Source organism: Chiloscyllium plagiosum, chromosome 23 (genome assembly GCF_004010195.1).
Source record: "Chiloscyllium plagiosum isolate BGI_BamShark_2017 chromosome 23, ASM401019v2, whole genome shotgun sequence".
NCBI lineage: Eukaryota > Metazoa > Chordata > Chondrichthyes > Orectolobiformes > Hemiscylliidae > Chiloscyllium > Chiloscyllium plagiosum.
The window spans coordinates 35,123,929-35,135,474 of NC_057732.1; the positions used below are offsets into that span (position 1 = coordinate 35,123,929).

The 11,546-nt window shown below is 43.8% G+C and overlaps 1 protein-coding gene across 1 annotated transcript; it reads right to left on the reverse strand.

The window, feature by feature from the left end:
- Window positions 1–1,469: 1,469 nt before the first annotated feature.
- LOC122561506 (lectin-like) lies at window positions 1,470–11,081 on the reverse strand. Its single transcript, XM_043713253.1, has 6 exons — window positions 11,013–11,081; window positions 10,857–10,936; window positions 9,428–9,576; window positions 3,650–3,790; window positions 3,460–3,568; window positions 1,470–1,688 (listed from the first exon to the last, which is right to left on the reverse strand). The coding sequence occupies exons 1-6, from the start codon at window positions 11,072–11,074 to the stop codon at window positions 1,603–1,605; spliced, it is 627 nt and encodes a 208-aa protein (XP_043569188.1). The 5' UTR covers window positions 11,075–11,081; the 3' UTR covers window positions 1,470–1,602.
- Window positions 11,082–11,546: the final 465 nt, after the last annotated feature.

The following is an 11,546-nucleotide window of genomic DNA, read 5'->3' on the forward strand; positions in this document are numbered from 1 at the left end:
AGCCCACTGACTCACACTCAGTGCCAGGGTTAATGCCAGACCTGGAGAGATGATGGTGCACATTCTCCATGTTGTTAAAGTTGAATTTTGAAAATCAAAAGCTTATTGGTTTGTATATTAGATAAGCAACATGCATCATATGCTTGATGTTAAAGTGATGTTCTTTTAAATCATATAAAAATATGATTCGGAGATGCCGGTGTTGGACTGGGGTGTATAAAGTTAAAAATCACACAACACCAGGTTATAGTCCAACCGGTTTAATTGGAAGCACACTAGCTTTCGGAGCAACGCTCCTTCATCAGGTGATTAGATTAGATTACTTACAGTGTGGAAACAGGCCCTTCGGCCCAACAAGTCCACACCGACCCGCCGAAGCGCAACCCACCCATACCCCTACATTTACCCCTTTAACCTAACACTACGGGCAATTTAGCATGGCCAATTTACCTGACCCGCACATTTTTTGGATTGTGGGAGGAAACCGGAGCACCCGGAGGAAACCCACGCAGACACGGGGAGAACGTGCAAACTCCACACAGTCAGGAATTGAACCCGGGTCTCTGGCGCTGTGAGGCAGCAGTGCTAACCACTGTGCCACCGTGATTGTGTCGCTCCGAAAGCTAGTGTGCTTCCAATTAAACCTGTTGGACTATAACCTGGTGTTGTGTGATTTTTAACCATATAAAAATATGTATTTCCACCTGACGATGGCAGAAGTACCAGCCCCTCATTCCAGCCCTGTTCCAGGGTAGTGGTCTGTTATTCAAAGGGTCAGTGTGGACTCGATAGGCTGAAAGGCCTGCTTTCATACTGTAGGGATTCGAGATTCAGTGTGGGTCCATATTGCTGCAGCTACACTGAAGTCAATGGGAATGCTCTCCACTGCTCTCCCTGACTCCAAGGGAAATGGTTGTGGTTAGTGAAGGCAATCATCTCAACATCACCCAGGACAAGACACGCTGCTTGCTTGGCACTTTCTCCACCAACAGCACCCCCTGGTAACAGTGTGTACCATCTACAAGATGGCCTTCAGCTACTGGCCACAGCTCCTTTGACTACACTTTCCTAATCAGTGAGCTGTATGAACCAGACCTGTAAGGGCATTAGAACACCACAAACTGCAGTTCCCCCTCCAAGGTACACTCCATCCTGACCTGGAATGAATGTTATTCCTTCACTGTCACTGTATCTAAATCCTAGAACACCCTCCCTGTAAAGACGGGGTGTACCTGTACCAGTCGCACTGCTCTAATTCAAGAAGGAAGCTCACAGCCAGCACCTTCCCAAAGAGGAATAGAATTGGACCCTGCAGTAGTACTCACATTGTGGAAATGGATTATAAAATTATCCATGTCCCTGATCTGCTGTCTCCTCCCCAGTATAGGATTGAAAGAACAGATGGGTAGGAAGCATCAGTGGGACAGGAAGGCTGCTATTAACTAGACTCACAGTAACAAACACACAACTCATGATGCAATTTTTATTCTTGGCTGAGAAACTAAGTCAGTACAGTCCTCATTGGCTGTGACCGCAACTACAAGCAGATTGAGGCACTACATCCACTCCCAGACAGGATCCGTGGAGCATCGATAGATTCTTTCACTTGCAGGAGGGAGGCGGCAGTTTGTAGGAGCAAAGGAAACACAATTTTGAATTGCAAGACAGATCATTCCAATGTGTTTTCTCTGGAAGAAAGGAAGATGTGTACAGTAAACTGGACAACTATTTATGTCATTGGTTTATTCTCTGTTTTGAGAGCATCAATAATCTTGTCCTTTTCCCCTGTTGTATTATTCAGGATAGAGGTTGTACCTTTAAATTTGCTGTATCAGCCACAATGAGAAAAGAAATTTGAAGCTTCTTTATTGAAAGATGATGGTTCCACTATTCTCTGAAGGGTGAATGTTTTTATAAAATATTGTTAGGATTGTCACTGTACCTGACTGAAATTCTGACTTAAAACAGACACAGTGTGTTGTGATTGTAATGAGGCCAGCCAGATGGACCTCATAGAATAAGAGTTCACTGATTGGGCCTGTTTTCTGGATCAACTAGGGAGCCCTGGTTGACAAGTAAGAACAGGAATGTCAGACATCCTGCTGCCTCTGAGGGCGCTGGAACAGTGTCAAGGTCTCTCCACCTGTAAATAATGAGTGATTTGGTGACAGGATACCAGCCTCTGTGAGGTTATCTCACAGGGAACTATAATTGTGAGGATCGTTTGTCAAGAAGACACAGGGCTATGCTGTCAAAATGCTGTGCAGTTGATTAAACAACAAAACCACTGCAAGGAAATAGCTTCCCAAAACAGCCTGAACAGACTGGCGTGAGGTCAAGGTTCATTAAAGCTGGGAAATAAGCCTCTTTCCAGAGAAAACAAGCAATTATCTTACTGAGTGGATGATGAACAGACTGTGTTAGATGACACTGTTGTGATGTTTACCCATGGTCAAACTGACCAATCACTAAAGACAGGACAGTGTCAAGGTTTGATCTCACTGGCTGCTGACAAGGAAATGGAGTATAAGGGAATGAGCCCCAGGGCGATAGCGAACTCTCTCAGGAACAGGAGTTGTCTGATCACCGGCTGGAGCAGGCTGAGATGGAGCAAGCTGAAATGGAGCAGGCTGACCACATGATACAGTCTGAACAGGTCCATGTTATCCGAGTCACTTGTATCCGGCTCAGTGCAACAATAAGCTTGTGAAGTAATCCTAGTTTTGCTGCTATTATTATCTCCCTTGCTTCAATAAAGGATAATTTGGTCCATCACGTTGTTAATATCCAGCGTAAACCAGACAGACCTGGATAAGTAGGAATAAAAGCTGACAAGGTATGTGGTTTGGAAAGAACCTGTATGATTTCCTGAGTTTACTCTGGTCTGGATTTAGAATCTGTTTTGTATGTGGATAGCACAGAGTCTCCACAGGGTTAAACAATCTCCTTCCCCACGGCACAGACTTCATATAATTGGCATAGTCCATGGGATTTCAGTTTAGAATAATCTGTCTGGATTATATATTTTAAATCAGGAAGTCAAATCCTGTGGAGAGGGGGAGAGTTGTTTGGTGCATTAGTAAAGTGACGGCTGGATCTGGGATGGTTGATACAGTTCCTCAGAATGTTGTGTACTGCTCACTGGGAGCACGGCTGCAGCCTGGTATGTGTCAGAATCAGCTCATTAAATATGCACCAGTTCCAAGGCTGGTGTTGGTATAACCATGTCTCTGTGGAACCCACAGAGACAGACAGTTGAGCAGAAGGAGAAAACTTTAATGTTACTCCCAGAGGCTGGATGCTCGTTCCCAGATATCTGGACCCATTGCTTCTTTTAATAGTTTTACCCACAAGACACCTGCCAAGGAGTCCTGTCAAAATCAAATTCAATAAAATTAATTGCCAGGAAATAATTTCCTGAAGCCACACTTTCTATCACACTAGAATGCATTGACTTACTGAACAAAATCTGCACACATTCCTCTCTTCCACCATTATCATTGGGTTCTCCTTTAGCCCAAAACATAAAATCAGATGCAGATCCATCACTCCATAGGAAAGTCCCCTCCTGTGGAAGTAAAATCAGATCATATAAAAATATGTAACTTTCTCACCTCAATAATGTGACGCAATACGGAAGCAACATTACCTTGTGGATGTCACTCAAACCGATCCAAGCTGGGACATAGTTATTTTGGGAGTTATGTATCATTTCTGCAAGAACGTTATACTGCTCCATCCAGTGCAGGGAAGCAAGATGGCCGCCTGGAGCCAGGTCTTGGCAATGCAGCTTGGGAGTAAATTACAAAGACAACTTGTCACTTGTTAACATTTTTACAAAAGCTATTGCACCAAAACAATTAACAAGGTTCAAAGTAGAAACTCTTGTTTTGCAGAATATAGACACTGAAACTATAACCTTCTGTTGCATGTCTACAAGGACCTGATATGGGCTGACTCCAAACTTCAGTGAATGGTGCCACACTGAGGCTGAGGATTTGGGACCAATCTCATTGTGGCTTCAATCCATCAGATAGATATGTCAGCAGCTTCTGTGTAAAGCTGATATTGGGCTGGGCTTGTGCTCGAACTCTCTGTGACTGTGACTCTGTCTGTGACTCCCCAAGTTTTATCCACACACAGCTGTCAATCCAGATGTGGACAGTCACTGCAGTCCATGTCACTGTGCAGTGACCACATTGACAGCAACACATTTCTCACAATGACAGACCACAGCACATCGATGCTTGTCAACTTTGGATCGCATTCTCTGGAGATCATGTGACTCAGTGATAGGTTCTTAGGAATTTAACAGGTTGTTGCTGCGGGGATTGTAAAGTTACACAATGAGTGATTCTGTTTCAAGCTCAAATGTACAAACAATGGATAATGGAGAAGGGCAGAATCTTTTCAGGGCCTGACTCACATGGGATATGGTGAGAAATGTGGCAGAAACATGTGAGAGGTCCAGCAAGACCTATCTCGATATCAGGAACAACTCTCTGTTCTGGGCAATAAGGGGAGATTCTCACTAGGTTGTGGTAAATTGCTTATTGAGGTGGAATAATATTTGTTAACTGCACACCTTGCCTCATTAATATACAGCTTCCCATCCTACTACCTGCCAGGAGCAAACACGATACTGAAAATTCAGAACATGGACAGTGAGTACCTGGTGACTTCAACGCACGCCTTGCTCCATTAGGACCTTCACATTGGGAACCAGGCTCAATATCTTTTGGTACACTCCATGGACACTGCCACATTTGCCCCATGTCCACAGGTACAGACATCTGACATGTGCCAGTGTCTAAATCCCCTAACATGGTGCTTCTGCCTTTCAATGCTGCACCTTGGCATTGAGCAAGAGATACGCAGAGATCCCAGGCTCACAGTCCCACTGTTTAATACAGACTCAAAGCTGGGAAGCTTGTCCGGGTTGTCATCAGTTCTCAGTCAGGTCAAAGGAGACAGCCTTCACTCAGGGGGTCCCAGCACGGTAAGGCAAGGGCAGCCTCCAATACCAGCCCAGTAGCTGGGACATGGCCAATTAGCTGCTCAGGGCGGTCAGAGTCAGGATGCTCAGGAGCTGGATATTGAGCATCCCACAGCCGTCCTCATTCTCCCTGCCATATTGTGAGCTGTTGCTGTCTGTAATGAGAGAGCATCAGGAATTGTGGGAGATGAAAGTGAGTGACACAGCTGCTACTTTTGGTGCAGGTGCAGAGGGTCCCTGAGCGAGTGAGTTGGTAGCACTGAGGGTTTGCAGGGCTAGTGGTGTCAGGGGATGGGGTGGGTGATGGTGATTGAGGGAGATGTTACGTGATGTACAGTGAGAGTGGGAAATTGGTACAGGGGTTGAGAAGGAGTGTGAGGTACTGGAGAGAAAATGGTGGCACTTACCCTGGCATGGTGGAGGAGACCAGAGCCCTCTCCTACACTGCTGGGCATTCCTCCAGATGGCAAAGAGTCCACTGACCTGGTTGGCAACATTGGTATGGGCTGGCAGGGTCCGGTATCATAGTTTCCACATCCAGTGCTGGGGGTAGTTAACATCCCAACTCTGCACCTTCCTGCCACCAGCAACTCCAGGTCCCTGTCTGCAAAGGGGAGGTGCCAGATTTCCCTTTTCTGCCCTGCCTCAGGTCAAGAGATCTCACTCAGCTTCAAGGAGAGAAACCCTCCATGAGACAATGAAACTGACCCTTAGCCAACAAAAATGAGATTCAGTCTGAGGGGGAGATTGCAGATTGAATATGATTGTGGAAAGACGGCTCTGCGCAGGAATCCATTACTCGTTGCTGCATTGAATTTGTATCAGTACCCAGAATATCCTTTAAACCTAACTGCCTCTCCTTAAACATACACCACCTCATGTTTGATATTTTCATCCTGAGCCATGATGGCATTCTGAATGAGGCTCATCTGTCTGCGCATGGTCCAACTTCCTTTATTGCCCACCTGTTCACGTGTCCGTCTAAGTATTTCTTAAACATAACTATCATAGCTGCACCTACCATTTGCCCTGCTAGTCCGTTCTAGTCACCTTTCAATCTCTGTGTAAAAGAACTTGCCTCACAATGTCCTTTAAACTTTCCTGCCTCACCTGAAATCTATGCCACCCAATATTTGACATTTTCACACTGAGAGATAGCTTCCGACTATCCTCCATATCCATGTCTCTCATAATTTTAGATCCTTCTGTCAGGTCACCTCTCAGCCGCTGATGCTCTCCTGAAAACAATCCAAGTTTGTCTTATCTCTCCTTACAGCTAATACATTCCAATGCAGCAACATCCTGATAAACGTCTTCTGCACTCTTTCCAAAGCCTCCACATCCTTCCTATCGTGTGGCCACCAGAACTGCACACAATAGTCCAAATGTGGCCTAACTGAAGTTTTATTCAGCTGCAAAGTGACTTGCCCAGTTTTATCCCCAGTACCCCCACAGATGAAGGTAAGCAGACTGTAACCCTTCTTTACCACCTTACCCACTTGTCACAGAGTCATACAGCACAGGAACAGGGCCTTCAGTTCAACCCGTCTATGCCGACCAGACATCCCCATCTGACTGAGTCCCATTTGTCAGCCATTGGCCCTTTTCCTGTAAACCTTTCCTATTCATATACCCATCCAAATGTCTGTTAAATCATGTAATTGTACACGCCTCCACCATTTCCTTTGGCAGCTTGTTCCATACATGCACCATCCTCTGTGAAAATGTTGCCCTACAAGTCCTTTTTAAATGTTTTCCCTCTCATATTTATCCTATACCCTCTAGTTTTGGACTCCTGTACCCGAGGGAAAAAAGCTTAGGAATTCACTCTATCCATGCCCCTCATGATTTGATAAACGTCTATAAAGTTACCCCTCAGCATATGACGTTCCAGGGATAAAAGCCCCAGCATGTTATCTCCTTCTAACTCAAACCCTCCAGTCCTAGCAACATCCTTGTAAATCCTTTCTGGACCTCCTCAAGTTAATTAGAGTGCAGGACAGACATGTCCCTGTGAAAATGGGGGATAGAAATGGCAAGATTAGGGAAAAATGGGTGATAGGTGAAATTGTGAGACTAGCTAAGAGGAAAAAGGAAGCCTACATAAGGTCTAGGCGACTGAAAACAGATGAAGCTTTGGAAGAATATTGGGTAAGTAGGACCAATCTGAAACAAGGAATTATGAGGGCTAAAAGAGGTCATGAAATATCTTCAGCAAAAAAGGGTTAAAGAGCAAGAAGGTAATGAAACAGAGGGTTGGCCCACTCAAGGACAAAGGAGAAAAGTTATGCGTGAAGTCAGAGAAAATGGGTGAGATTCTTAATGAGTACTTTGCAACCGTATTCATTGAGGAGAGGGACATGACGGATGTTGAGGTTAAGGATAGATGTTTGATTACTCTAGGTCAAGTCGTCATAAGGAGGGAGTAAGTGCTGGGTATTCTAAAAGGTATTAAGGTGAGCAAGTCCCCAGGTCCGGATGGGTCTATCCCCGGTTGCTGAGGGAAGCAAGAGAGGTAATAACTGAGGCTTTAACAGATATCTCTGCAACATCCTTGAACACGGGTGAGGTCCCAGTGGACTGGAGAATTGTTAATGTTGTCCCCTAGTTTAAGAAGGGTAGCAGGGATAATCCAGGCGATTCCAGACTGGTGAGTGGTAGGGAAGCTGCTGGAGAAGATACTGAGGAATAGGATCTACTTACATTTGGAAGAAAATAGGCTTATCAGTGATCGACAGCATGGTTTTGTGCAGGGAATGTCATATTTTACTAACTTAATAGAATTCTTTGAGCAAGTGACAAAGTTAATTGGTGAGGGAAGGGCTGTAGATGTCATATACATGGACTTTCGTCAGGCATTTGGTAAGGTTCCATATGGTAGACTGATGGAGAAAGTGAAGTTGCATGTGGTCCAGGGTGTACTAGCTAGATGGATAGAGAACTGGAGGGGCAACAGGAGACTTTCAATGGGCTGGGAACAGATCTTCAAAATAAATCTTGTTTTCTATGATCTGAAGATCAGAATTCCAATACTGGCCCCACAAAATTCCCACACCATTCATTTTGTAGGAATTTCCCCGAATGGTGATTAGGATCAGGGACTCATGATGATTTCAGTCTCTTCCAATCCAGAGAAGCTCAGCCCAGTTAAAACAGACAATAGCCACCTTCAGAAAGAATGAATCTGAATATCTCCCTTTGATATTCAATGAGATTACCATCACTGAACCATCATTAACATCACATTACCATTTGTCAGAAACTGAACTGGAGCAGCATATAAATAAATAAATAAATAAATACCTATTGCTACAAGGCAGAGCTCTGGAATTCTGCTGTGATTAACTGACTTCCTGACTCCCCAAAGCCAGTCCACCACATGCAAAGTAGAAGTGAGGAGTGGGAGGGTGTACTCTCCAGCTCCCCAGATGAGTACAGCACCAACAAAGCTCAAGTAGTTTGAAAGTATTCGGGAGAAAGCAGCTCACTTGATTGGCACACCCAGTAGGTACCTTGAACATTCACTCCCTCTGTCACTAATGCAGAGTGTATACCATCCAAGGGATGGGATGCGACAACTCAGCAAGGCTACAGAGACAACCCCTTCCAAACCTGTGATCTCTTCCACCTAGAACAAGAATGATAGTAGTTATATCGCAACAACACCAAACCACACATCATCTTGTCTTGTGTCTGTAATCTCTTTTTTCTTCACTGTTGCTTGATCACATCCTGGAATTTTCTTCACTACAGCATTATAAGGTGCACCGAAACTGCAAGAACTGCAGAATGTCAAGTCGGCAGCTCATTCCCGTGTTCTCAGGGCCAATAGAGCTGGGCTGTAATTGCTGACCTAGCTGGAAATGCTCACATACGAACAAAGGTCATAGGAACAGGGGTAAGCCATTATGCCCCTTGAGCCTGTTCTGCCATTCAATTACATCATTGCTCATCTGGAAACAACTCCAAAACCTACCTTATGCTCCTTTTCCTTAAAACCCTTGCTTAACAAAAAAAAAACAGTCTCAAATTTATAAGTAATAACAGATCTAGCATTCACTGCTGTTTGTAGAACAGAGTTTTAAATATCACGCACCCTTTATGTGTCAAAGTGCTTTCTAAACTCTCTCCTGAATGGTGTGACCCTAATTTTTAGAGTATGTCGCCAATTCAATAAATGAACAAATCAAGACTAGCTGTTGTTCTTAGATGAATAAGGAATCCTCCATGTCTGGCAGATTCATGTCACAGCTCATTACCCTCATCATTTGCTTTGGGATATTATGGAGTTCACGTTACCCAGGTAATGTATACACGGCTTCAGAAACATCCAGGAATATACAAGAAGCTTCTTTCATTCTGTGTTCAGTCATTTCAGAAACACTGAGGAACACAACCCAATAACTTACAATGGAGATTCCAAGGACTTACCTCAGCCTCTATCCAAGTCTTTTCAATAGGAACAAACTTGTAGCAATAACCAAAATAAACGAAACCACCAGGACAATCCCCTTTGCCCTTGAGACTACGTTTCTCAAGGTTCTGATCCATACGTGTTGAATTCAGTGCCAGTTGATCAGCTGCAGATTAAAACAAGCTGCAATAATCACATTATTAACAATTCATTGCCCCTTCATGAGGCTCGAAACTGGTGAGCACATGGTCGATGGGGCCTGCCTCAGAGTGAGACTTTCCACCTGACTGCAATAACCTTCTTCATGCTCACTCTGTTTATTTATTTGGAAACAAAGAGAAAGTACTGTACAGAAAGATGCTGTTTCATCCAGTTAGTCAAAGACAGTGTTTATTTCCCACAGGAGTCCCCTTCCTTTCTGGTCACTTCCTCGGACAATGCCACCAATTAACTTCATTCCCTTCTGCTTGTCTACTTTCCCCTCAATGGGGACTGTAGAGTCTGTTTCTAGCACACCGTATAATCGCAAGTTCCACATTCTCAACGCTCTGGAGGAGGTCATTTTGCATGAATTCCTTAATTGATTTGTTGGTGATGTGCTTATATTTTATAAATCCATCTAAAATAACATCAATTTTTTTTACTCCAAATTGTCACCCTTCATTTGCCCTCATGGTTAATCTCAGGCTCTCCCCTTCCTCAACATTTCTGTTTCTGAGGTGACACTGTCAATGGCAGAACTGGATAAATGCCCCAGCTCCCACTGATGCCATCATTACACTTATTCCTATGTCACATTCTGTACGGAGTCTGTTCCATTCGGTTTCTGTCTGTCCTGTTCTGATGATGCCACGGTCAATACCAGTGTTTCTGATATCTCTCCTGTTTCTTCCCAAAATGAGAGCTCACTCCACAGTGGTTGGCTGTCCTTTCAAATGTCCCATTTCCCACACTTCCCGAATTCCTTCTGTTCCTTCACGTTAGAGAGTTCCCCATCAACCTATCTTCTCACCTTCAGACCATCACATTGTTCACCTTATCACCTGTTTTCTGCCACTTCATTCATTCCCATCCCCATTCGGAATTGCAAGACCCTGGCCAGTTCTCTAAACACTTGTCACTTGGCCCCAATCAGTATTTATGAGGCCTCGTTCTCCACCTTCTCACAGTGTTCTTCCTACAATGTATTTTACCATCAGAACGAGAGAAATCTGTGCAAGTATCCCTCTCCCTCTCTTGTGTTGGAGTGTGTCTGAATCACACTTCAGGACAGTGACTGTGAGCTGCAGGGTCTCAGGTAACAGAGACTTGCTGCAGGTGGACTCATCCCGTTCAGTCTGACTGCCCCAAATTCCAAGCTTCTGTGGGAACATTTTCCGCATGACAATTTAAATCTTGCTTTTTTTTTGCAAAGGTAGACTTTTAGAGACAAAAGAATCCATTTACCTGCCAGATGACTGATGAGCAATGCACTCAGCAGCAAAACTCCAATCAGCTTCATGTCAAAGGTGAAGTTCTCCTCAAATCTGAAAAATGAAAAAGATTCAACATTAACATCAATACCTGAGGACAAAGGTAGGAATTTCCTGCTCTCATTGCTACCTCTCTCTTTCCCAGATAACGGATGTGATGGGGTTTTGATTGCTGCTTCCAATATATATCATTAGCTGTGAGGAGCATGGAACCATTGACTCAAATCTGATTGGCTCAACCATTCACGATATCAATATTATTGTTGAACAATTGGTGGCTGACAGCCAACAGGAAGGTCTGGAGGATATTCAAATACAGAATATTCAAATATGTTCAAAATATTTAATACACTACACCTAAGAATTTATGATGTGATATTGTGAGTGCTGATTGAGAGATGGAATTGGCAGTCACAGTTCCCAACACCATAATCAAAGTGTAAATTAATGCACTTCAGAAAGCAGAATTTAATAAATGTGATTGATGTGAACAGTTAGGATACTTATTATTGTTATGAGATGAAGTTCCCAGAATAAAGGGATAATATTTACAAAACCTGATGTTAAATTTAGTTTTCATGCTCCATAGAAGAAATTTGGAATATTTTTTCTGATAAACGTGCATGAAATTATTAGTTGTTGTTTCCTTCTTTTTCTGACTATT